At 42.0% G+C, this 26,543-nt stretch overlaps 5 protein-coding genes and 2 long non-coding RNA genes across 9 annotated transcripts in view; 4 read left to right on the top strand and 3 right to left on the bottom strand.

The window, feature by feature from the left end:
• Positions 1–206: 206 nt before the first annotated feature.
• Positions 207–9,271, bottom strand: LOC108145477. The gene is made up of 9 exons (XM_017270934.2): positions 7,108–9,271; positions 5,207–5,554; positions 4,665–5,152; positions 4,070–4,151; positions 3,976–4,015; positions 3,744–3,918; positions 3,478–3,677; positions 3,302–3,410; positions 207–1,885 (listed from the first exon to the last, which is right to left on the bottom strand). The coding sequence occupies exons 1-9, from the start codon at positions 9,040–9,042 to the stop codon at positions 331–333; spliced, it is 4,932 nt and encodes a 1,643-aa protein (XP_017126423.1). The 5' UTR covers positions 9,043–9,271; the 3' UTR covers positions 207–330.
• On the top strand, positions 1,760–5,341 carry LOC121467896. 2 transcript variants are annotated; one of them, XR_005977915.1, is made up of 4 exons: positions 1,760–1,910; positions 1,988–2,760; positions 4,641–5,157; positions 5,228–5,341. It is a non-coding gene; the product is annotated as an uncharacterized LOC121467896 (long non-coding RNA). The 2 variants fall into 2 exon arrangements; XR_005977916.1 differs by having other exon boundaries at positions 1,760–1,914.
• Positions 9,272–9,604: 333 nt separating the features above from the next.
• On the bottom strand, positions 9,605–11,438 carry LOC108145516 (putative tRNA pseudouridine synthase Pus10). Its single transcript, XM_017270992.2, has 2 exons — positions 11,319–11,438; positions 9,605–11,254 (listed from the first exon to the last, which is right to left on the bottom strand). The coding sequence occupies exons 1-2, from the start codon at positions 11,436–11,438 to the stop codon at positions 9,851–9,853; spliced, it is 1,524 nt and encodes a 507-aa protein (XP_017126481.1). The 3' UTR covers positions 9,605–9,850.
• Positions 11,439–11,505: 67 nt separating this feature from the next.
• Positions 11,506–12,242, top strand: LOC108145519 (NADH dehydrogenase [ubiquinone] iron-sulfur protein 5). Of its 2 annotated transcripts, none has more exons than XM_017271006.2 (3): positions 11,506–11,618; positions 11,794–12,011; positions 12,073–12,242. In XM_017271006.2, the coding sequence occupies exons 2-3, from the start codon at positions 11,799–11,801 to the stop codon at positions 12,163–12,165; spliced, it is 306 nt and encodes a 101-aa protein (XP_017126495.1). In that variant the 5' UTR covers positions 11,506–11,618; positions 11,794–11,798; the 3' UTR covers positions 12,166–12,242. The 2 variants fall into 2 exon arrangements, with proteins under 2 accessions (XP_017126495.1, XP_017126504.1); XM_017271015.1 differs by having other exon boundaries at positions 11,529–11,626.
• Positions 12,243–12,346: 104 nt separating this feature from the next.
• On the top strand, positions 12,347–13,048 carry LOC108145537. The gene is made up of 2 exons (XR_001774416.2): positions 12,347–12,522; positions 12,604–13,048. It is a non-coding gene; the product is annotated as an uncharacterized LOC108145537 (long non-coding RNA).
• LOC108145530 (vesicle transport protein SFT2C) lies at positions 12,945–14,194 on the bottom strand. Its single transcript, XM_017271030.2, has 2 exons — positions 13,863–14,194; positions 12,945–13,587 (listed from the first exon to the last, which is right to left on the bottom strand). Exons 1-2 carry the CDS (start codon positions 14,031–14,033, stop codon positions 13,156–13,158), a joined length of 603 nt encoding a protein of 200 aa, XP_017126519.1. The 5' UTR covers positions 14,034–14,194; the 3' UTR covers positions 12,945–13,155.
• A 407-nt stretch (positions 14,195–14,601) lies between these two features.
• LOC108145301 (protein split ends) overlaps positions 14,602–26,543 on the top strand; it is a 50,370-nt gene continuing 38,428 nt past the window's right edge. The window contains 3 exon segments of the mRNA XM_017270639.2: positions 14,602–15,432; positions 15,860–15,874; positions 18,538–18,961. Of these exon segments, the coding sequence (XP_017126128.2) occupies positions 18,777–18,961 (185 nt within the window). The 5' untranslated portion in view covers positions 14,602–15,432; positions 15,860–15,874; positions 18,538–18,776.

Here is a 26,543-nt window from a genome sequence, read left to right as displayed (position 1 = left end):
CTCCTAGTGGCTATCGGCACATAAGACTAGGAGTAAAGAAGGTAAAAAACTTCCATATTTCCTAGCGCAGTTAAATCAATCCCATCTTAATAGCAGGTTAATGTTCGATCGTGCTCCCTACTTACTAATTCAACAAAAACCAAATTGCCTCAAACGCAATCCATACGGGAACAATAGTATTCAGGGAGTAGCCAAAGGTCGATCGATTTGAGACATAACAATGTTTTTATTAGTCCTTACGGTTAACTTAAGATTACATACAATCGAGATATGGTTGTATTTTTAATATATTTTAATGTTAGCTGTACAGATGTCGTCGAGCAAGCGAAATCAGTGTGTGATGTTCCTCAGCGTCTTCTCAACCTTCCTGTACGTGCGCGGTGGTATCACCTCCAGCAGCAATCGCTGGTAATTGTGGTGCTCGGAGAGGGCTCGGAATAAGGACTTGGCATAGCTGCGGGTCTCCAGGCTGCCCTCCAGCAGCAGATTGGCCCCCACCACAAAGAACTTGTCCCGGCTCTCCCGACCCATTGCGTAGATACGATCACTTCCCAGCCGCTCGACAAGTCTGAAGAGCAGCTTTGCCGATGTGGTGCGCACCAGGGCGTTCTGGTGTTGTGCTCCCTTTGTCGCCAGGATGTTTAGTATCTTCTGAGGCTGTGCGTTGTCCACCATCGACTCCAGGGCACGAGTGGCGTCGGCGCGGAGAAAGCGGTTAGTGTCGGCGGTGCGGTGCAGGAGGGCACACACCAAGTCGTCGCACTCCAGCTGGAGACTGTTGGACTTCAGGGAGAACAACTCGGCAGCGGCCTGGCATGAAGCGCGAGCCACTTGGGAGCGAAGGTTTCGGACTGAGCGGGTCAGCTGGATGCAGGTCATGTGCATCTGATTGTCCAGTGTGTCGGCATGATAGCGAATGAGGCGCACCATGTTCTTCAAGCCGGTCATGTTAGTCTCCCAATTGCTAGAGTCAAGCTGGTCAAAAGTCTTGAGCAGAGCCTCGCGTGGCTTATCAAAGCGGGCCATATTCTGCGGAAAAAGTTCCGCCTGGGACATTTTTATAGCCTGCTTTACGGGCGAGACTCGTCGCTGTGCCCGCAAGAAGTACGATGTCTTCGACTTCTGCTGGAGCGGAGTGTGCTGAGCCTTTCCAGGGACGCCGATGTTTCCCATCTGGGAGCCGGACTGCGAGGTGTTGTCCGTGGTGCTTGTGCAGGTGTCCAAGGATCCCTGCTTTGATCCCGGCCGTGCCCCGTAGAGCGAGTCTAGCGAAATGCTACGTGAGTGGATCACCATTTCTTCATTCCGTTGAACCGACTTTAGTCCCTTGTTTGAGACTTCCGCTGGTTCTACTAGTTCCTCCCGCTGCTGCTTTTCCGGCATGGTCTCAGCACTAGGGGGTAATGACTCAAGCTCGTGCTGTTGTTCTTCGACTACCACAAAACTGTTGCTGCCCTCAATGTCCTCCTCTATGGGCAGCGATTTGACTGACTGGGCTCTCGAGAGTTGCGGGGTAGTGTCCTCCAACTGCGTTTTGATGCTCTCGGTTTTGCTGTGAAGGCTATTTAGGCTTCCGTTGAGCTTGATAGGCTCATCATGGGCTGGGGGTTCCGTTTTCTCCTCTTCAATGTCGTCCACCACCAGTTCCCCGAAGGCCTCGACGGGATCCTTTTCCAGGCTCAGCACCCTCATCTTGGCGTCGATGATGCAGTCGCCAGCCGACGAGGATGTTAGCTTGCACATCTCGCCGTGGCTACCACTCGATTTCGCCGACGCTGTCGACTTTTGCGAATAGCTGGTGGACCTTACCGACAGGGGAGAGCCGTCCGTCGTGTCTTTGACCTCTGGCACCAAAGGCGGAACTGCCCTCGCGGTTTCCCTGTCACTGTTGGCAAAGAAGACGTTGATAGGTTAGTAAGTATATGTAAACACGTTCATGCGACTTACAACTCCTCCCCACATTCGGCATTAAATTTGTCTTTTTCAGTATCTGCCGGTGGCCGAAATATGTGGAAAGTGGAATTATCATCGACCAGCTGGCTTTCTGTATCAATTTGCATCGATTTTCTGGACTCCAGAGCCCTGTCGGTGCAGCAGGTGCCGCAGACCGAGTTGTGGCCACTAAAAGCCCCCCGCAGTGCGGCATGTACCCCCGTGGCCCTGTGGCAGATGCAGGCCCCGACCGAGTGGAGAAGGGAACGAGTCCTACGCAGCAGATCAGATGCCTGCGCTCCACATGATAACGCATTCTGCATTTTTCTCCGCTATCCCAATCGGACAGAAATCCAATTTTTTCTACTGAACACAACGCATAGTAGACCGACCAACTCGCAATTGGTGACCACTTGGAGCAACGCGACTTTGCCGACTGTTTGCAATGCCCGTCGCCAATCGTTTTGGCTATTTCGAATGAATTTCCATACCGGGAACCCACAACAAAGCCAAAGTTGCAAACGAAAAACAGGACATTGCGTTTTCCAAGCAATCACACGAACGGACACCAACTGGTTAAGGCCCCCACCCACCCACAGGGTGCCAAGTTAGGGCTATGAAAGGTCGTGGGATGGTCTAGGGCTAACCAGCAGCGAACTTCCAAACCAACTGGTCACTGGTCTTCGCGCAGTAGTGGCATTTGGCTTCAGTCGTTCCAGTTCGTAGACCAGGACCTCTTAGTCACCTTCGGGCGCCTTCGTTTCGTTTGCGGAAAGTCCCGAAGTGGGTAACCCAACAAGTTTCCATGTCCCCAAGACTACTTTAAAGGTATGTATTGAAAGCCTAAGATTTTACATTTTCTTAAGTTTCTTAACTAAACAAGTTTTATAGTTGTGCTTAACAATCCTTGCTTACTTAAAGGAAACTTTAAGCATAACCTTATACGCATAGTAAAATAAATTTCTTGACCCTTCAATTTTTGTCAGTGCTTAGCTGTAAAATAAGCTTACGAATATTGATTCGGTCCGAAATCGTCTGTGGTCACTTGAAGGTTTGTCGTTGATGACGTTGACCGATGTCCCCCGCCATATTCTTAAAATTCATCAAAGCCTTTTCCACTGCGCATTTGAATTATTTAGGTTACCTAACACCTTTAAGACCGTAGTTTTGTGAGGGGGTGCGTGTGCCGGCCGGGCCGCCAACTAAATTCGCTATAACTCCCCCTCCACCATTTACCCCAACCAGTGGTCGAGTATAGCAGAGCGTGTGTGTTTAAAAATGTAGGTTAACTTTCGTCAGCGGGCAGGGGTAAGCGACTGAATGGGTACTGATGCCGGTTCCCTAGTTGTGGTATTGAGTCGACACTTACACTGATTTGGCAGCGTCAGCGCACTTGGTGTCCAGCGATTGCAGATGGTCTGTTGAAAAGCCACTCTTCTGCCTCACCTGGGATTCGTTTGACTTGTTTTTTTCGCACCCTGGATACAAATAAAACCAAGCGTGTTAATGTAAAAGTGGCAGAACGGCCACAAATGAGACACTTGCCTTGGGCTGGCCCTGCGTTGTCCAACTGTGTGAAGGAGTGCTGGTGCTGGAGTTTCTTGCGAGACATTTGCTGAACCTTTGGCATAGAATAGCTGACCTTCGGGTAGGCCGGTCCCTTCATGCAGAAGGAGTTAGTGCTGCGCTGCTTGCTTCGCAAAAAGTTGTTGACGATGTCTGTATGCTGGTGCATGGCGGGAAATCTGTGGGGAATTAAAAGGTGTGTTATTATTAAAAGGCAATTTTAATGCAGTTTTTTGACTAAGGACCGAGAGTTCGCTACGGAAAATTGACTTCCAGTGCGGGAGGTAAGCTGAATAAAGCTGCCCGTGGTGCTTCCACTGCTGCAGGTGGTGGTCGTGCTATCTGTACTTCGTCCATCCATCGATGTATCAGAGCACGCCTTGGCCACCAGGCGTCTGTCGGTTAAAGTGTGATTTCCTACTGAAGAAACAGTGTTATGATGCAGAACAAAGTGAAATCGACTTTAAGGTATCTTACCATTGGTCCTAGCGCCAAAACTTAGTCTTTGCGATAAGTCCTAGGGTGAGGAATATGTTTAGAGTTAGTAATTCATAATCAGCATTAAACTCACATTTGTGGGGCTAGTCATGTCTAAAGTTTCTGGGGGTGAGTGGAACGAATGTCGATGCAGGGCTTCGTTGACCTGTTTGAAACTGAGGATACATATTTTTAGAGCTCCATTTTATTTAATGTGTAGTATTTATATGAAATGCTTCAATTTAATTTTTTTTAGATATACTCATATATTTTTTGTTTAAAGACATTTTACTAAAATTTTATTTTTAAACATTGTAAAACATAAGGGGACAAAACTATCTTTTAAGTTGACTTTCATGTAAACTGGCCAAATGTTTTACAAATTATTTGTGTATCATCTTTATATACCATTGCAGAGGGTCAGAAATTTGCAGCTCAGTGAAGGAGTCATCTCTGAGCCTATATAGAGTATATATATTCTTGATCAGCATCACTAAGAGAGTCGATCTAGCGATATCTGTCTGCCCGTTCGTTTGGCTTTTTCTTAATTATATTTTTCGAACTTCAATTGTTACTTATAATGGGACATGAGTTTCTCTTTTAATTGACCTTTGTTGAACATATTATTTCTGTATTATCTTTTTCTGGTTATAAATACCTTTTAGGGAATAATTGACTTTACTTCCTACCTGTGGAACGCATCTTTCTTGTTTTTTGCTTTCGTGCTCTCGGGGACGTCGCGCTGACTGCATGCAGCCCGCATGCGTCTTCTCTTGACGGAGTTGGGCGAGGCGGAGCCCTCTCCCTGACAGATCCAATCCACATCCGCTCCAGAAGGCCTGGCTCCGGGAGGATCAGTTTGGTTGAAAACGAAGAGCACGCCACTGTCGGGCGTCACAATGGGCAGCTGCAGGCGCGAGAGGCGCACACTTGCCGCCTCCAGTATCAGTGGTCCAGGCTCTACGCCGACCGTCATTTCTGAGACGATGGTAAGGACCTCCTGAATCGATGAAATATCTGCCAGGACTGCAAGCACCTCCAGAGCAGCCTGGCGCACGCGACGATTGCGATTTAGCAGAGAGTAGACGGCCTGAGCCGTCAGGAGATTTATGTCAAAGCAGGTGCCCGGAAAACTCATCAAGGCAAAAATGGACATTTGAAGCGCATGGTCCCGGAACTGCGGTGAGTGGATATACATTTTATTTTTATTTTCTTATGTGGAAACAGTTACCTTTGAACTCTTTGCGTGCAGGAACTCTGGTGAAGTCGATTTCGCCACAATGGTTCCAGCCGGAAGGCGCTGCATCAAAGCCTTGCACACTCGGTTCGCCCCAGCGTTGCCCTGGCGACAAAGTCCCGTCAGGATCTGTGGTGTGCGCTCCTCCAAGTTGTCCAAAGGCAGACGTGAGATCAGGTTTACCAACAACTCCCGCTTTAGCTCGGCCACCTCAAAGTGCCGTTCCGAGGAGAGGAGGGTTCGCAGCAGACTGTCCAGATATGGCTGCACCAAGGCCAAATTGCTCGACGAGCTTAGGGCGTGCTCCAGTTGGGCGATGCCCATCAAACGATTGCGCCAGTCCTGAAGAACGTGCAAAAAAGGTGAATAACAGGTAAGTACCTTTTGGCGTGGCTCGAGTTTTATGTCCTATTTGAGCTAATTTAGCAAATTCGAAAATGTCTGCATGTCCAGAAATTATTTTTATGTGTAGTAGGGTAGTACTACCAAATGTGTCATAATATCACTCGACTTACTTGGGATCTAGAGTCTTGTCAAGCTAGTCATGAAAATCTCAATATTAATCAAATTAAAATCGTAAGATTTTTATTTTTTTTTATTAATAAAACAACTGACCATGTAATACGTTTTGTCCTTTTTGTCTGTTATTGAGAGGCTAACTAAGGACTGAAGGACTCTTTTGTAAAATAAAAGACATTAATGTTAAAATTTAAAGCGAAATACCGAGAAGCTAGTCCACAATGGCGTTCCTATCTGCTTTTATTTAGCACGTACTATAATTTCGGTTAATGTTATTTATATTTTTGTGCCCGGTCTGACCCAGTTCCTGACACGCTCTGCGCCCTGACCTCAGACCCCTGATTCCCTTCTTTTCGTCCTGAGTCTTCATCAAACATCGCTCCTTAATGGTGGTCTTTTCATTTATCGTCGCATACGAGTTGCAAGCTGGGCGTGAGTTATTGGTCTTGCTCTTGTTTTGCGCCATGAAAATCGCGTGCACTTAAATGATTGACCGGCCAACTAACGGAGAACTCTTTGGCCCTCGGCTGCAGCTCCCCAACAAAACAATTCAATACAACTTGCAGTCCGGACAACATGCAACTGCTACCGGAATCCATAAGTTTTTTGTGCACCTCTGAGAAAGTTGGTCCTGATAACAGGCACATCCGAACCAGAAAGTGCCAATCTGAGTCCTTTTACGGCTATGGTCAGATAATTAGCAAAATTCTTCCATTATTATGTTTTTTGTTTTTAATTGTTGCTATTCAAATATAAGCTCTGCTATGAGTTAGTTTCTAAAAAAACAAACCCGTTTTCACAGTAATAGCTATTACTTCTCGAAAGACTTTTGCTACTCGTTCGACGTTTACAAATATTTCCAACTACTTTTATTTGAACGATATATGTACGTATATACGTCAAAAAATTAATAGGTCATTGGTACAGTGGCTTGGCAGCAGTCGACTTTCCATTGTGTTGAATTGTGCAGGACGGGAGTTGGGGGTCGCTTATCGCTGAAATTTTTATTAGTAAGCAACAGCAAGGGTCGCTGGCGATATAATAGCAACTGTAATGGCAACACCGGCTGAGGGTGGAGTGATGCGTGTCTCGTCCGCAGGAAAGCCGGGCGGCTGCCATTATGAAGGCAGAATTATGAACGCATATGAAATTGTACATATCCTAGTGACCCAGTTAGAGCCCAAAGCGCCGGCGATTCGAAAGCAGCGTTGGGGTAGCGTGCTGAGTAATTTCCTTGCTTTATTTTCGGTCACACAAAGTAGCCCATGCTGGAGTTTGGGTGGAGGAGTGCAATTACACGGGGATTGCTAAATGTTGGTCACTAATTTCGTTGCAATTATGGCGACATGGCTGCTACCCGTGCTTCAGAAACTTACCCCAGATCGCAAGTCCATCAGCGTCTTGAAGTTGACAATGTCCAGATCCTCCCAGGATTTGGGCGTGGTCGGCGACTCTGCAGACATCGTAGAGGCAGCTCTGGCAGGGGCATTTCCGGTCGCAGGATGGCTCAACTCATCCCCAACCACACCATTGTCCTCCGAGAGGCGCTGGGACCGCGGCGACGGATCGCGCTGCAGATTGTGCAGAACCTCGATTTGCTTGTGCGGAATGGCGGATTTGGGGCTGATGTTGTTGCTCCCAGTCGGACTGGTGCTGCGGCTGCGAAGGCCGGGAGAGCGGGGTGATGATCCGTCCGCCTCCTTTCGCTTGCGTGGACTGTCCGAGGGCTGACGCCGTGGCGACTGCGCGCTGAAGAGTCGTGCCTGGGGCAAGGGCTTGGTATTGTCCAGTGGAATCTCCAGCACGAGTGCCGTTGTTCTCTTGTCGCTGGGAGGTTGTGGTATTGTGGTTTTTGGGACTTGCGTCTCCTCCACTGGCGAATTCAGGGGAGAGGGCGATGCATCTTCCAAGACCAGAATAGAGGCACTCGGATTGGCCTGAGCAGGGCCTTGGGTGTTGTTTGCAGAAGGGGCTGCGTCGCTATCAGGGGTTCGCATCTTGACAATCTCCCCACCGAAGGTTACCCGCTTCAGACCTCGCGAGGGAGTGCTCGGCTCGGAAAGGCTCCTAGGCTTAGTGGCATGCGGCTCATCCAGTTCCGAATCACTTATGACCCGGACAATGCCCGTCCCAACGGCATGCCCATGGTGGCTGTTGGAACTAGACAAAATGGGGTGGCAAACCAGATCCGCCGACTCTCCTTCCTTTGAGTATCTACTGGCCGGGCTGTCGGACTCTTCTGTCTCGGTGTCCGCTTCGAGGATGCGCATGGTCACAGTGTCGTCGTTGATCTTGATCTCCGTTTCCATGATGACCTTTCCCTTTTCTGGACAGGCTGACTGCTCCTTGCTCTGGATGTCGTTGGAGCCGCTGTTTCTCCAGCCTTGGTCACGTGGTAATGCCCGCCAGGCGCCCGTTTTAGTCTCGCCGCCCTTTTTTGGTTTTTCAGACACCCCGTATACCTGACAAAGTTGATAGTACTCGGTCAAGCAGCCCAAATCACTCATAATGTCTTCGAACTGGTGGACCCCTACGAGCTCTCTGATCTTTGTTAAGACCTTCAGAGTGATTTCCTGCTTAGCCAGTTGGTCCATGTGCTGCACCACCCGCTCCAAGGTGTTCTGTGTGATGCGGTGTCGCTGGGAAGTGTGCTGAGTTGTCAGAGTTGTCTGTAAGAGTGCCGGCAGAGACAGCAAGACCCCGACGCTGAGACGACCCATGTGCTCCGACTTCGCCTGAGCCTGCTGCTTCGTCAGTCCGGCATCAAGGATCCCCAGCATGACCGTCTCCGGAACGGCGGTCTCAGCCAAGTAGACCCGCAGGCAGTCGAGGGCTCCCTTGCGCACAGTGGGCGCTTGATGGCCCAGGTTCTCGACCAGCAGGCTGATGAGCTGCTGCCGCTGCATGTGGTCATCGGCCTCGTCTTGCATCACCACCAGGACGTCGACAAGGACTCGCAGGGCGTGTTGGCGAACCTGCCACTCTGGGTCCTGCAGGCGCTCATGGAACTCGGCGTACATGGCGCTGAGGCAAATTGTTTCCGGAAGTCGGCGGGTGCGGAGAATATGCTCCCACAGCGGTGTCAGCTGCACTGCACCGATTTTCATTGGAGCGACCAGGGCACCACCCACATTACCCACCGACTGGTTGTTATTGCTGTCCTTGATTTCACCGTCGGCGGCACCACTCACGTAAGTGACACTCTCGCTGTCCTCGCTATTGTAGTGCAGTTGCGGACTTGCTGTGGTCGTCAAGGAAAGCGGTACATTGGGAGCGCTGTCCTTGCGTTCTAAAGTGCGCCGAAAGAACATTCCGGTCCTCGTCCCCGCCTCGCACTGCAATTGTCTAACTAAATTCCTCGGCTTTAATTTTTAATTGTCACGCACGCTTGCATCCGGTAGGTAGGAAATGTCCTGGCACTAATTTCGAACTTGTTCCATTTTATTCGATTTTTTGCTCACTTGGCCTAACCATAACAAAACAGTGCAACTCGCTAGCAACGAATGCCGAATTCGACCGCTGGACAAGTCCTTTTGTAGCCAATTTGGCTGTTGTGAGCGTGTTACCAATTCGCCCCAAAAAAGCATCCACTGCGCATGTCAGCTTTGTCCTTCGGTTCGCGCTCTTACTCCGTTGCCAATCAGAAGCTGTTGCTTGATTTTAGGGATCTAAACCCAGCTTTAAGTTGCGATTAAATTCTTTCCCTTTGAAGCATTTTCCTCTTCACCATTTCTTAGTTACCAATAAGTGGCATATATATACTTTTGATCTAAGCATACTTGTCTCTCAGTTTCCACGCTATTTGTAACCATAAATTTTATAAAATACTGTTTTCATTTTATAAAAATCAAAAGCCATATTAAAAATCCGAAATTTATTTTTGGTTTGCCAAGGCTTTTGTCCTTTATTGTTATATTTTTTAATTTTTTAGTTTTGGGATCGCTTGGAGAAAGGTTACCCAAAGTTAAATTTGATCCATTATATCCCTATCAGCAAGTAAAACACTTATATAACTTTGTGGGTTTATTCTGCACTGATGGTTGCGATTTTAAATTCTGGATTGTAGACTTTCAGGAAGATGACAATTTAACCATAACAAATCAGTCGCTGAGGATATTTTTACCTTTTGTTTTGATGAGCCTCCTCTGTATGTAATGAGTTGTCCACCTCTGGTGGCCATTCCAAATCGATTCCTACTACATCCAGCGCTTGTATATCGATGGGTTTGCCTACAATCGAGGACAATGATGGCGTGGTCCGTCCAAATTCGCCATGAACCAGCTCCTTTATGTAAGTGCCCGCTTGAGTGACAATGTCGATGACCAGAGCTCTAGAATTTCCGCGCTGTATTTTTGCTTTCACACTGTATATCGTTCTAGGACGCGTGTGTAAAGGACGACGATGAAGGACTCTTATAGGAGTCTTTTGCTGGATTTCAAAGCTTTGTGGAATTTGCAGTTTTTTCAGGACCTCTACAGAAACAGGTTCATTCAAAGCGCAAAGAGCGCGATAGAATTTCCTTTTCTGTTCTTCTCCAGTCTTAATTTGGGTTAAATCTTCTCTGGCCACAACCTGTAGATTCAGTATGGACACTTTTCCAGATGCATCCACGGCCTGTTCCATCTTGTAAGCTTGCTCTTTACTTAAAGAACTGTTTAGGGCATTTGGTATTTCCAAAACAAAGGGTCTGCCCTTTCCGAGACAACGGACATCAACATCTTCCCTGCCACTCGACATAAAGGTGATCTTGTCCAGCTTATCTGCGAAATGGGGACCCACATGTCTGATGATTATTTCCTCAATACTGTCCTCCATAAGTCGTTGGCCATTCATAATCCACGGAGTGTGCGAGAGTTCCCTGCTCAACTTTCGATATCTGCCAGCCACACAGATCAAGGGCCCTTGCAGGTTTATGGACGTAAGCCTCACAGGTTCCTCTACGTTCGAGCAAGGTATCTGGAAGTACTTCTCAAAGGTTTCCGCCTTTACTTTGGAGGGTTGATACTGCTTCTCCAGTAAACCCCTCGAAATTTCAACGCGTTTCTGATACGCAGCCTTAGCGGGAAAGGCCTCCCTGTTTAATTTCACCAGTTTCTCCACCTCCTCGTCTTCCAGTTTGTGGGTGAGGTCTATATTTATCATCAGTCCGTTGGCATCGTACTCCTTGCCCAACTTCTCACAGATTATGGGGTGTAGGATGAGTTTGACAGCCTCTTTTATGGGCACGTCTGGGGGATTACTACCGTCCACATCTGCTCCAAACTTTCTCTGCAATGCAAACCACATGGCCAACTGTTTCAGCTGCAGGGACATGGGCAAACAAATGGCCAAAACTATTTTCTGGCAATCGTATTTGGCAAAGTCCGAAGCCAAAATGCCCCCGAGGAGCTCCATCTGAAAGTCCTCTGAGAACAAACCCAAGCACGTAGGACAAACGCCTAGGCGGGCTTTCTTGGCAGGTCGATCGTCGGGGGATATGGCAGCCTCCCCATTCTCCACAATTTCATTCACTCTTACATCCAACTGGCCATTTAGAAAAAGAAACAAGCCGTTCTTTAATTGTCAACAAATTAAACAAATCTCCCACCTTTCGCAGGGTTTCCTTTACATCCTTGTACTCCGAGCCCCTGGCCTTCAGGTAACGCAACTGGCAGATCTCGCACACGCCGCAGGACCTCAAGTAGTCCACCAAATCCTGGTTTTTCATGGGTTTAGTTTTTTATCAAAACCAAATTAAATTTATAACCCAAACGTGGAGCAATTTGCGCGCTACCCAACACTGTCAGTCGCCAGCTGTCTGCAGTCGAGTAGTTGACTAACACTGGTCTGAAGCCGCAGATAAAAATACAAAATTATTGTTTTCATTGCGAACTCCCAGCAATATAAGGTGTGCAAGTGAGCTAATAAGTACAAAACGTGAATGGGAATACCCAGAGGGCTATAAAAATTGAAAGAGTGATACTTAGATCTCGTTTGTTAATGGGGAGCCTTTGTTTATTGTTACGTCATAGAGGAACTTTGTGCATTCATGTACTTAATTTCAATTGTTTTATGTTCTGCAGTCAATATGTCGCTGACTCCATTTTTACGCCTTCCCTTAACGGACCTGACTGGCTGCCTAATCAACCACCAGACCTACGACAAATGCGGCAAGTTCGAGATGAAGATGATGGAGTGCTTCGAGGCGTACGGATTGGAGCGTGGAAAGCGGGAGTGCGCCGACCTGATCTCCGACTTCCAGGAGTGCGTAGGCATGCAGAAGCAACTGATGCGTTTCCACGTAGGTTCCCCCCAGCTACATGTCAACGATGAGTTCAATATTTTTAAAATGCGTCTTTCAGGCCATGCGAAACGAGCGCTACAAGCAGTGGCTCATGGGAGAGCGCAAGGGCGAGGAGTTCTTTGCGGAAAGTCCTCGCGTTGACGCCTATTAAATGGGTGCCTATATGCTTGGATAATTGTTTATTGGTATAGCCGTAACTGGTGTAAAAATAAAGAAAACTGAACGTGATTTGAATGGTTTATTTTTTTTAGGCAACATTTTTAATTAACAGCTGAATTTTCAGCTGTGCAATATTGGTATATTAATGCTAGCCATAAGGTATTTATTGAAGCTACGGTCACACTGCCACGCAATTTGTTTTGCTGCTGAAAAAATTAAATTCATTTTAGTTTTTAGCAAAAAACAATCATCTACACCAAACAACTGTGTGGTTTTGGCCCAAGAGGCTAAGCACAGCAAAAGCGATCACCAGTCATACACAAATCGAGATAAAGCGCTCCTTGAATCGGTAAGAATGCCGGCGAAAGAAAGAATCCACAAGGTTTTAAGGATTTACCTATTGTTAATACTGGTTTATTTATACTTTAAGGTGTGAGGCCCACCTCCAACCTACAGGCAGCTGAAAAGACATAAAGGCCAGATTTTTATAGCGGAATTCCATCCGGAAAGGAGTTGCTGCTTTCTCCGGGTTCCGCAGGCAAATATGTGAGTGAAACGGCAGGAAGTGTAATATGAGGGGTCTGCGTGTTGTCTAAATCCTCAAAAACAAGTATCAATTATGTCCGGGTAAAGTTTATATGCCAGCGCATCGATGCCTGCTGGACTAGACTACATTTTTTTACATTTTTTGTTGACGCATTCTCCATATTGGGTTAATGTTTTCAACCAACCCTTTTATAATTGCATTTCTTTAAAGACCTCGTTAAAATGTAAAAGTGATGTGGGTTTTATTACATACAAATTGCTGATAATGGGAATAAATAAATGTTAATGACTCAACCTGTGAATAAATGTTATCTACAATAAGTACTGTACATTTAAGAGGCGTTGTATCACAAATATGGTTTATTTTGGATTTATCTATGAGTTAATATGTTACTTTTTTCGTTGCTGCGGTTTTGGATAATTCCGTTTTAAGTTTTTACACAGGCAGCGCACTAGTGGTCGCAGAAACGCTGGTCTTGAAGAGTTGCCCGAAGAACTTGAGTCCTGTAGCTCCTCCGGGCACCATCCCGAGAATCATAAACAGCAATGCAATTATTTGTGTCACTGCAAAGAGGGCAGTAAAAGCTGTGCTTCTCGCTACCAAGGCGCAGTATAAAGTTAAAAGCAAGCAGGAGCTATACGTTATCGAAGTGAGCAGTCTAGGTTTGGAGAACATCTGCTTCAGAAAGGACCCAAATCCGGAGAGAAAACAGAAGCTCAAGATGAAGAAAAGGCTTCCGAGGGTGTAGAGCAGTGCAAACTTTCTGGCCTTCAAGATTAGGACGGGGATGTATAATGTGGAAAGAGCCATGCACAGCATTCCCATGCCCAAACAGGCCACGAAACCCACAATTCGCTGCAGGCGGGACTGAAAAAAAGAAAAAGGGAAAATCTAAAGTAAAGTAATCTTCATCAGTCAGTTAACTCCTACATCGGAGATAATTAGACTGATTACTGATTAATAGATGGATAATGGAGTCCCCAATATCAAGAACGCATTGATCGTTTTGAGTCGTTTATACTATTTTATTTGTGTTTTCCTCGGGGTTTCGTTGGGCCACTTGTTTGTACTCTTTATAGAACATCAACGTTCAACAACAACAAACATCTGAACGAATTTGTTCTGCAAAGTAAAATACATACCAATTTCGGGAAACATGAATCCTGAGTGTCCTTAATCCAACTATTTGCTTCCGGCTCAGACTTTCTAGTAAAAAATGGAACTTTAAGCTGTGGCAGCTTGACATTAAAACTTTTTTTCTGGTCACTCTGCAGCAGCAAGTACTCGTCCAAGTCCGATTTTAAACTACTCATTTTAAGAGTATAAGTATAGTTATATTTCTTGCTACTTGTAATTTACTTGTATTTTAAGCTTAACCTTGTCGCACTAGCATAGTAAATAAATAAATAAATGAATTATATTATCTGTCTGTCGTGTAAGCAAAACAAAACAAGCTGCTGGCCGCGATAACGATAACAATAGCAGTCAGAGCTGCCTGTTTGTCTACTTTCCAGCCTGATTTGGCTATTTCGCTTGTTTTAAAATAATAATTATTTCGAATTTCTTCGCGTCATAAAACCATCGAATCTTGTAAATTTTTTTGGAAACATTTTTCCCGTTGTTTTTTAGTCTCTGCAAATTTCACAAAAAGTTGAGTTTTAAAAAAAATATAAATGGGTTGTTGGAAAATGCATGAACTTGGCAAGACTCTGCTAATAGGTTTTGGCCGCTGCTAAAGGTCAGCTATGTTCTCAACCATGAATCGGGTGTTTGATAAATATTATTTTCAGTATTTTTCGTTATAAAAATACTTATTAGCTTTTTTTATCGCTACGCTAGCGGCCACATTATGAGCGGTCATACTGAAAGCCAAACTAACGGTCACATTGTTTTGAACATTTTTAAGGTGAACGGATCGCGCGCGTCGTTTGCAGGCGAGAAGAAAAAAAACCAACACAACAACAACGGCGGCAGAGCGATTAAACAAACGCCGCCAAAACACACACAACGAAAAAAATTATTGTTAGTATCTGAAAAAAAAAGCAAGTGCCCCCGCCCCTTTTCCCCATCTCATTGTGTGTGTGAGTGTGCGTGCCATCATCGGCGTAATTCTGTGTGTGTGCGTGCGCGATTGTATCTGTGTGCGAAAGTGCATTAATTACACCAATACCACGGTAGATGCAGCAATAACAACAACAGCTAGAGAAAGAAGAGTTAACGCAAATCCAAATACAATAAAATACAAACAAAAACACAGGCAAAAAGCAAATGGAAATCGAGCAACAAAATAAAAGGCCAATAAATATTAAAAATTAAATTTTTTTATTGTTCCCTATAAATTTTGTGATGCTCTTTCTGCTGAATGAAATTCGCAGGGAGTTTGCAGCTAAAATTCTCCCCAACATCTTAAGTGCATAAATACACAAAAAATAACAGAAAATACACCCACTAAAAGAAATTATTTAAAATCGTGTAAATTTGAACTCGGATCTGTTTTTTCGGATCGGTACGCAGAATAAGCAGAACTCAACGGGCGCGCCAGTACCTTTTTGAAGGTTTTCGAAGTAGAGGCGAAAGGAAAAGCTATTTCCACGAAATAAAGCCAGTAAAATGAGCAAGTTTCGAATACAGTTCAACTCGGGTTTACAACAAAAATAAAACAGCCATCGAAAAAGGATCCGATGATCAGCTAAGGAAATCCGCTCCAATGGTGTAAGTTTGAAAGAATTTCCCAGTGGCAAACATGATAAATTTGAATTTTTTTTCTTATTGATAAAATCAGACGACATTAATATATAAACATTTGTTTATTAGCTACATTTCTTATAAGGAATTATGTATTATAATTTTTATCATGAAATTACAAATACTATTAATATTATTTTAGAATTTAGAAAAAAAGCATTAGGTGTAAAACTAATTTTTTCAGTTTAACCATAAATACAAAGGCTTCTTTGTTGTAACTTATTGCCAAAGTCGATACAGTATACCAGAGAAACTTTTCAGTCGGTCTTTTCTAAATTCAATTTCCATAAAAGTAACAACTCCATGAATTCGTATATAAAATAAGATTTCTGGGAAAGATCAGTATTCATCAATTAGTAAATATTTATATGTATTTTTTTCCTTTTTTTTACAGCTCTCAAGGCAAATGGTAAGAAAGGATAAATCTATGAAAATAGTGAAATTATTCACCAAAATTTAAGGAAAATACCGGACAGTGAGAAAGTGCATAACTAAGTGGAAAAAAGGTTTACGAAACCCCTAATCATAAAATTAACACAATCTTAACATTATGCCAAAATTTTTCAACTAAAAAACCATAAATTTAATCAAGAAAAAACACTTTTGATAAAGTGCTTACAAGGCATCTTTAAAAACTGTGTGTTTTTGCACAACATATATTAAATTTCGTTTATAACTCAATTTTAAAAAATTATTACGCTATTGAAGCATAAACGGGTAAAAACAAATGAATTTATTAAATTATAAAGTATTAGGAACTCAGGAATTTTTTTTTAATAAGAATTCTTTATTAAAGACAATTTAGTAGAACTTAAACAAATGTCAGGATAAAAGTGTGCTTAAAAATAGTGGAAGATTCCCACAAATTGCTCTTCGGCCGATCTATAACAAATGGCAGTACCAGTACAAAGAAAAATGGCACAAAAAAATGTGAGCTTGGTGGCAGCGACGCCGGCTGAGGCAGTGACCGCGGCAGAGGCGTCGCTACCGACGGGGCAGCAATTAACTCGAAAGCAAAGAATTTCATCAGAAATTCAAAGCATACACATACGTACGCACACCGAAACGGATGACGTGCAACGGGCTGAAAATAACGACGCCGACGGAGGCAGCGGCCACAGCAGAGGCGCAGAGAGAGAGAGATGTTGTTTGAAATTTGTAGCGGAAAATCCAGGCTGACAGCTCCCCCAACGTAGGAAAAAGTAACATGGCGACTATATATAAACCGTTCTTGTGTGTGTGCGGGCTCCAAACTACAAAAACGAACAACGCAAAATAAACCGTGGCCAGGCAGAGCAAAAGAGAGGGGGCTGCTGCTCGTGCTAGAGTGAGAGCGAGACAACCGCTGAGCGTAGAGGGTGTAGTGAAATTGTCGTGTCGCTTGAAAAATCGATTCAGCTGCTGTGCGAGCGGGTCAGAGCTATGCAGTAAAACACTTTTTTTCTTACTTAACCCGTTTTGTGTGCGTGCGCACTCCGTAAACACGTGTGTATTTGTGAGATTGGGGAGAGAAAAACTACAAAGCTGGCGCTCTCTCTTTCTGGCAAATGCGGTCGACCTGCCCCTGTGTTGGTGTGTGGTCACGTAGCCACAAACAAAAAGCAGATACTAAATCCATCCATACGAAAACTGGTTTCTTTTTTTTCTGCTGCTGGTAATGTTAATGAATTCTAGTTAAAACGCCTGCTTTAATGGGGTTTTTCCCCCTCAAGAGAGAAAGAAAACTAAAAAATGCCGACTACAAAATGGCGAACAAAATAAAAAAAACAAACGCCAAGCACACAGGAAGAAATTTCGCTTTGCGTTTTCAGTGCTCTTATCCTATTTGGCAGCCGAATAAGCTAGATTTCTTTGTCTGTGCCTGTGACTGATCCATTTCCCAGCTTTTCCTAATTTTTTGCGAGCCGCACCCCACCAGTTCTACAAAGCGACTAAATCGCGTATCATTGCGGCCCCAAGTTTTGTGCGAGCAGAGCTGCGGCAGCGCTGAAACTTTCACGACACCAATGGGGCCCAGCTTATGCGTCTGAGCGAGACGCACATAGGTCACTTATTTCCTACAGATTCCCTCAAACACACACAGAGAGAAAAAATACATGGCTGTATGGGTGATTTCCTGCTGTGCCCCAAAAGAAAATACGTAGGAGATTTGGAGGCTACAAAACTACACGATTTATGGAAGAACGTGCAACAACAAAGCGAAAGAAGCACACCACATGACCACATAGCCATTTATAAATACACAGCCGAGAGATACTCGTTTTCCATCTACGACAAAAAAAGTACCAGCTATAAATTCTTTATGTATACACGAGTATATAACACACACACTCAAACACCCCATGTATTTTGTGCGCTGAAGTAGCAACAACAGCTAGCAGCTGGCTGTCTCTTTCTAACAACCACGTCAGACGGCAAACGTCAATTATAGGCAAACAAAGCGACGTTGCCGCTCTTCACGCTAGTCCGCGGCGCGGCAGAACGAGCGAGAGGGAGCTAACTCAGCGACGTTGCCAGACTTCAACGTCGAGTGAGTGTTGTTCTTGTAGTTTCCATGCTTCTTTAGTGCATGGAATTTTAACATGCTGTACCTCAAACCCCCTTTTTCGGGGGGTGGGGATTATAATAACGCGCTGCCGACGTCGCTGCTCGCATTTTCCACCTTCTCGCACTCGTATTGTTGCAGAGGAAATGGCCCTATACAAGAAGTTTATCTTTATATATCTAGTACATGCTGTATTCTCGCTTAAATTGAAGCAAAAAGAAGAAAACACGTCTTGAGGCCCATTGAAATTTCAATAAAATTAAATTGATCTAGTTGAATTAAATTAAAAGCGTATTTTTAGTTGCTAAATGAAGGCAAATTGGCATAAGTGAAAAAATAACAAGAAGCTAAATAAATCAAGTAAATCACCAAAAAAAAAATAAAGAGAAAAACCATGTGAAAATCACAATGGAAAATGTGAATGTGCAAGTGCAAGTGTTCAACGAAAAAATTTAAGTGCCAGTTAGAAAAGCGAAAAATCTAATCTACACAACCCCATATATTTCATCCTTTCTTTTCTAACGCAGTGCTAAAAATGTGCAAGTAAAGCGAAAATCTAACCAAAAGTAATTGAAAGTAAGAAATCCATAAAAGCCCCCTAATTAAACAAGCTGAAAATCGTAACAATCCCCATACTGGAATATATAAAAAAGTGCATAATGTTCAATGGGAAGAGGGCTCCCATTTAAAATGATGCCCCTCTATACGACGCAATGCTCCTTCTAAATAGAAGAAGATTCTGCTGTGAGTGTTCCGTTGTCGAAACATGGTACGCGACAGTAGCCGCAACATTTGTTTTGGAAAATTAGCCGAAACTACGACGCCGCACCGCCAACAACAACAACAAACACAGCAGCTCCAACAACAATTGGTTGTGGATAGCAGCAGCACCATTAATCATAACAACAATAATAACAACATTAACAACAAAAACAATCCGAAATTGATAAGGTAAGTTTTGTAGGTCTCAGAATAATGGTAAAAATGATTAGAGAATTTGTTTTTATTTATGCATTTTAAATATTTTCCCAAATTGTTTTCGAAAACTCCATGAAGAACTAAAACAAATGAACTTGAAATTCTGTGAAAACTTTTGGCTATTATTATTTTTAAAAGTTTTACCATATAAAATGGCCGAAAAAAGCGAATTTTCCAGAATATTTTCCGAAAAAACTTAAAAATTTATTGGCTTTTGAATTTGTTTACAAATTTATATTTTAACTGTATTTTAAGAATTAGTATTAGTAAAAATATTTATTTGGAAAGAAGCTACAGCTGATCACCGGGAGCTCCTCCCAAAAAGACATTTTGCGGTGACCACTTTCGAGTAATGTTCGTCCCCGACTTTGAAAACAACATTTTGAGAAAAACGCGGTTAAATTTATACTTCTACTTTCAAGCACTCTGAAATGCCTTTTAAAATTTGCGTGTAACTTCGAAAGTATTTACCGGAACGATATCAAATTTTCTGTTTGCAATGTTAAATACATGTACATTAAAAAATAAAATAAAAAAATTTGGTTTTTATTTTGATTCTAACTGTATATACCATAACCCCTTGAGTAGTTGCCTCAGTCACGAGGTCGTAGTTGCTGCTTCTAATCATTAAGATGGGATACGAAAGAATCTTTGAAATGCATTTCTGAGCTGACTGCCAGTCAAAGCTGCTAGTCTCTTTTTTTTTCAAATTTCCTCACCGTAAAATAGATACAAAAGCTAATGGTTGCCCATGCCCGAAAAAGAATGCGTAACTTTTTTACCTTGACTTGTCGTGTCTTTGCTTTTTTTATCTAAGTATCTTACCTGAGTGGGTTTCTCTCAGCTTGAGCGTGAGTATGTGGCTACCTGTACAAACAACAGGAAAAAAATGGAGAACAAAGAATTAAGAAAAAAGAATGGAATACGATTTGTGGCAATGTGGCTGCTTAGATGATACTCTCCACAGCTTGACACTTCTAGCCTAAAAGTTCTAGGGCCTCTACACCCCGATTTAGTCAAATTTGCAAAAAAAAACTGTTCGTAGTATTTTGTAGTTACTTCTAAAAGTCTTCAACTTTGTATTCTTTATAACCATTTTATAAGGAATTTGCATGTACTTTAAAATGGACGAGATAAGACTTTACTAATATTATACCGCCCAACCTCTCACTCATACCTCTTTTAATCGTCTACCTTTGTTGCGTAATACTTTTCCTATCATTTCTGTACCTTTGTATGTTTTGTCTTTTTCGGACCCAAATAGGAGAACTAATCTGAGCAATTTGTTTTGTTCTGCGTCTTTTTTTTTGTATTTCATTCGTGAGTCAAAACAAGTTACTCGGACCCCTTCCTTTTAATATTTTCGTGCAGTGCAAAAGTCAAATGTTTTAATTGCTTCATTAGGCACAGCTAAAATGTTTTTCAACAGAGACAAGACTTACACATGTTGTTTTCTGCTTTTTAATGCATCTGTAGGTGCATTAAACCCGTAGCAGTAGTGTGTAAAGCTCCATTTGATAGTTTTGCGGTAATTACCAACACTAATCGTTCCATTGGCGCAGTTCAAAACGCTTTTTATTGACATTGACATTGAACTCATGGTTGAGCTAAGAAGGGAGCACCAGCACTTTACAAGAAAATCCCGGAAAATTATAATTTCAGGCTGAAGTTTGCAACGCAGTGAAGGAGACATCTAGCCCTGTCCGTCTGTCCGTCCTGGTTAATTAATATAGAATTACGCTTTTTATTTTTATTAAAATCAGAAAACGTAATCATATAATTTTGTTCCAAATTAGGTTCGCCCGTTTGACTTTCTGCCCCATCTAGCACCGGCGAGTGAACTTAGATCACTTTATTAAATTCAATGTCGTGTTTCCCTTTTTAACAGGAGAGGACAAGGCAGCAAAAACGACAATAATAATGATCTACATATATCAGATTATATATACACAAGAATGTGGGTCTGTGTATGTAATTTTTTGAGTGCTTTTGATTCTTTTCAATGTCATGCTACATTTATTTTTGCCGCTCTTGTTGTTGTTTTTACAATAGTTTTTTGACACACGTCTTTTGTTTTTTTTTTTTGTCATTGAAGTTCGCCCTCTCGTAACGCAAAAAGAGTGAGAGAGGTGAAGAAATCAGAACAGCGTCCTACGAAAATTAAATTGCCATGTATTTTCCATTTTAAATGTTATATGCATTAAAATGTTTTTAGCAAACTCGAAAGTAAACACAATTAAAAAAAATAAAAAACTAAAACTTGTTGTTTAGCTTTGTACGTATTTTAAAAGTTTCATTACGTTAAAGACTTATTGTGTTCTTCCAAAGGAACTATTTTTATTAATATATATATTTTCAATATGACACTGCAGCTTAAATTTATCACCTGACAACATTTTATATATTTCAAAACTATGTACGTGAAAATTTTAAACTACGCAGACAGCAACTCAATTATTTTTTATTCCCAATAATTACCATACCATTGTACTTTCGTACTTGATAATTATTCAAATGTTTAGTCATGGACTGTGGCGTGTTTGTTTTTTTATTTTTTTGTCTGTTCTATCTCCGGGGGGTCTGATGAGGGGGTCTCTGGTTACTCATTCCATCCATCCAATGACTGCTTTTCAATGACAGGAACAGAAACAGAAACAGAACTCTATAACTATAACCAACTCACACTTTTGTGGCGCTATTGTTATTATTTTATCTGCCAGTTGCGTATTTTTTCTGCTCTATTTTGCTGAAGCCTTTGGCTTCAGTGTGTATAGCTTGATATAAGGAATTTGATCTTTAATTTGAAAATGTTATTACTTCGTGTATTTGTAACCATATACTTCATCGGACTTAAACTTTCTGATCAAATCTTTAACAAATTTTATTTGTATACCCTTATAGAGGGTATTATAGTTTAAGTCAAAAGTTTTTTTTTTTAAGCTGCAAGGGCTTCTATTCTTTTTTGTTTCCAATACGTTCAGGAACGTCGAGCAATAGGAATAAGGTTGGCACGGGGCGGCGTATTATAGGCGTTCATGCCAGTTGTGCAATTATTTTCATATAGCCAAACATATTCCGCTGTTCCCTTGCTATTGTTTTGAACTCTGTATGCCTGGCAATGCACATTTCATTGTTTTGTGCAGTGTCGTAATGCAGAAAAACAATAACAAAATTCGCGCAAAAAAACGAGTAGGTGCCATGCAATATAAAGATTGAGATATCACAAGGGAACGTGACGAACTCGGTGGGAAAAAGGGGGTGAGCGGCGCGACAACGTCTGTCGGCGGTGCGGTAACGTTGCTTGTATGGGAAATTAGAAAATTCCCAAATAATTTCACACATGAGCTGAGCTCGGGAACAGGAGACGGAGAGTAATCTCCGAATTCATATGTCCGCCACTCCAGAGCGCAACGTTGCCGCACTTCACACACGTTGACAAAAGGTGCTAAAGAACCGGACAGACAAAAACGATAATCATCAAGGGGCGATTGTGTTAGTTATTTGGCCCTGTGTTTGTGAGGCCGAACGAAGAGGCTCAGAGCCAGCAGAGAAGGCGCAGTAAAAATCGATTATTATGTTCAAAGAGCTGACGAACGGGCTCAGAAAATATGGCCATAATACAGAACGGGTAAAAAAATAAAGTACCACTCTACTTTGAGTTACACCAAAAATAGTCTTAGCAAGAGTTTACTTTTCTGATAGATATTAATGTGCTGAGTACGAATCTTGCCACGAAGATGTTCCTGAACATCTGAGTTATTATAAATTATTATACTTTGTTAACAAGTACAACTACTTGTCCTTAGAATATTTATTTCTAAACTATTTAAAAATCCAAAGTTAAAATGTGTAATTGTTCATAAAAATACTATTATGGATTTATTATCCAGTCTTCTTAATAATCTTAATAATCCCGTAAAAAGATTTTTAGAAAGAAAACTTGTCCCCCTGTCGTTAAAATTACAGAATAAAAAGGAATATTTTCAACTTTAAGGTCCATTTTCTGAAAACGATTTCGAAATAATTTTTTGATCTGAACATGTATGGTAATGATATACATTGTAGGGTCTAAAATGGCAAACTTTTGAGTGAAATCGTAATATCCTTTGCATGGCTAAAATTATTACAAAAAGTCTTTACAAACATATAAGTTATTCAAACTTAAAAAAAATACGAAAATAGTTAGAAACTACATCGCATTGCTGAACATCTGACCGCATCTGTAAATATAACCAGACGATAATCGAGTATATAAAGAAAACGGAGAAGGATGGGATGATGATATGACTGCTGAGTTCAGATCGCCTCGGTGTTCTGTTACCTGTTTGCGTTTCTGTTTACTGATAACCAGTTGGGACGTGGTCTTGGGTTCGGATTATGCTTGATGATGGAGATGATGATGATGGGACTTTGTGACGTTGTCAACCGGTTTTTCGGCTTTCTGGCTATCGTAAACTCCCGATCAGGTGCATACATAATAATATGGCTGGTCGCATGAAAATTAAGCGACATTGTTGCAGCAATTTTTGTCGTTCGGCAAGAGAACTCTGCGCTGCAAAGATACAGATACACAGCATGCACACAAACTATAGCTGCGCGGCTACAAAGCTGCAGAAACACACAAAAAAGACAAAAGCGTTACGTTGAAGTTCGGCAACGTTGCCTTCAGTGGTGTTTGCAATTTCGCATCTAACAGATACAATAGTACCCCAGAGCCAGCTGTAGATGCCCGTTGTGCTTGATTTTCTTGTTTTTTCTACACACACATACACACATACTGTCTGCTTGTTTTTAATTAGAGTCGAAAAAAGAGAAAAAAAATTCAAACAGAATTTGCGGCTGTATTTTTTTGTTGTACGAAGAGTATCTCGCAAATATACCGCACGTTGTGTAAACATCAGTCGCTGCCGCAGTCGCAGTGGGCGTCGCTGTCGACGTCGCAGTCTTAGTATGTGTGTGTGCGAGCGATTTATTGTTTGTGTAGTGTGTAGTTTTGTATCTGTATCTGCGTATGGATTTTTGTATCTTTGCCGTTGTGGTCGCTGTTTTTGTAGGTTTTCCTCTTCTTGTTGTCGTCGTCTTCTGCTTTTTTCTTTTCTGCCTCTTTTACACCAACTGTTTTATTTTTATGATGGCATTTTTGCAGCACTTGAATTACGCGCTCTCTCTCTCTCTCTCTTCCGCTCTATCTTGCTCTCCCTTGTTCTCTTTGTCGTTTAATTGAAAATGAGTCATGCTCTCACACAGATACTCACACACACAACACACATGTACAATTCAAAGTCCATGCCTGGTCAGCAAAAAAAAAATACAATTTAATCAATTGGAAAAAAGAAATAAAAAAGAAGAGGAAGTCCACTTCCACAAGCCAACTCCAACATTAGTAAATAAATATAAACAATCCCCATTTCGTTTTCTTATTTTTTCCTGAAGCAAGAAAATATTTTTATTTTTACCCAAGTAAATACAGAAGACATGGATACTAAGATCAAAGCGAGGGAAATTTTTTATTTGTCAATAACAGCAAACTTTTCAGTTAAGCTTTATTACTCTCTGCCTATACCCTAGTAGTTTTTTACATGTAAAGAAGCAAATATTCGTCATCGAAAACAGCTGGCAAGTGAGAAGTAAGATTTAAAGGGAGAAAAAAATATTTAATTTATGTCGCCGAGGAGGTGGGCCTACAATTGCAATTGCAATAATTGACTATAATTTCAATTATTATTCCGCAAATTACTTTGATTTTATTCCCCATCCCCTCCGCCAACTTCCGCCACTATATAAATCAGAGGGCTATGTATTGCAACAGACTTTTGAGTTTGCTTTAACAAACAAAAATAAAAAATTCCGATTCTCTATTTTGTTTAAACAAAGGGTCGCATCTTTTGCCCTCGTGTTTATGACTCCGCCTTTTGTTCTAGTAGAGAACGTATGTCTTTATATTGGAAAATAATGTTTTAATCAGTATTATGTTTTCTGACTTATTCAGTCCAGCAAATCAAAGACTCGATCAATAATCGACTATCGATATTTTTTTTAGCAAATATGTTGGGCGTAAAAACGCAATAGCAGATATCTCAAAAAAATTTAAACTTAATCGTTGCGCGTTATTATAAGTTCGGTTCTAGAACATTTTATTTAGAAAGTACCAGCTGGAAATGGTTTACTGTAATTCTTCTAGCGCTGCGTTGCTAATTATTTTTGATTAGTTTGTAAGAGGGTGTTACGACCCGCATGGCTGACTTGGCTTGATTCGTTTGTCTTCGGTTTGGCTAATGAGAGGACTGTCTTTCATTGCATTTGAGAGAAATGGAAGTATGAGGTCATTGCACCCTTTCTTCATATAGTTTTTTCATTACACTCTTAGCCAAGGCTTCACGAATTGATAATTACATCTGTAGACAAAAAGCACACGTCCACCGACTAACACAATACAATCTGTAAATGCCAAAATATTTTGCACTTTTTAGCCACTCCGCGCTATACTTTGGAGTGGCTTGATATGAAGGTGTAAATGTGGAGTCTAATACAGAGACGAATACCGCCAGACGAGGCTGGGTCGGTCTGCTCTCGATGGGTGTTTCAAATTAATTTTTGGTTTTTCAGTATTATTTTATTATAAAAAAGAACCGAAAATGAAAAGAAAAAAATGTATTGCAAAATCGTCATAATTGTTTTAATGTTTTTTTTATTATATACGAACACAAATCGATAGTAAGTCGCTTTATAAAGTGTTAAATTTTCTTTGTAACTGGGTTTCCTTTTTTGTTATTCTGCTTACTGCTGAAAATTCCATTACTTTGAAGAACAATAAAGAAATAGTTTGAATTTGTAAATTTACTTTGCAAAGATTATACAAATCTAAGTTTGTTAATAATTCTCGAGTTTTAACATTTTCTTCCTCTTGAATCTAATGGGTAGTCAACGGTTTTCCAAAGTTTAGTCCAAAGTTTTTGTTGCGGGAAACTCATGTTGCTCAGCCGACTTTCGCTTTTACTTTCAGTCATAGGCCATTAAAACAACTCTGGATTATCCGTTTATATATCAGTGTGTCTGGAGCTAGAACAAAGAAAGAACCAAGCTACTTGCAAAGAAATGCGAGAGATACAAGCGTATGAATAAAAAATTGTTGTTCTGCGGCTTCCTGCAGCGTGCAAACGCTGTCATCATAGGGCGATGACAAAGACAAAGCTCTTTTAGTTCTCCATTTTCCTTTTTCTACTTTGTTTCTTATTCTTCTTCTTGCTCACATTGGGCGGTCTTTGGACCTTGAGTTTTGGCCTGGCTTTGTTGTGCTGGAATCATTGTGAGAACAACGAGTCTAAACTTGTTCTGCGCAGGATGCAATCATAGAACCTTTTTTGTTCCTAATCATTATGCAGCGCCGTACAAGAAATTACTTTGACATTCAAAATGTACCCCACGGAAGTCCGCGAAGTAGGAAATAAAGTTAAGGAAAAAGTAGGAATACCGGGAGAAAGAGAGAAGCGGGAAATGGGCCCAACTGGCAGCTGTGCATTTCTGCGAGGAAGAAAAGGAAGAGAAAATACCCGAG

This window comes from Drosophila elegans, unplaced genomic scaffold (genome assembly GCF_018152505.1).
Source record: "Drosophila elegans isolate 14027-0461.03 unplaced genomic scaffold, ASM1815250v1 contig_814, whole genome shotgun sequence".
Classification (NCBI taxonomy): domain Eukaryota; kingdom Metazoa; phylum Arthropoda; class Insecta; order Diptera; family Drosophilidae; genus Drosophila; species Drosophila elegans.
This window is presented reverse-complemented; position numbering and strand designations above follow the sequence as displayed.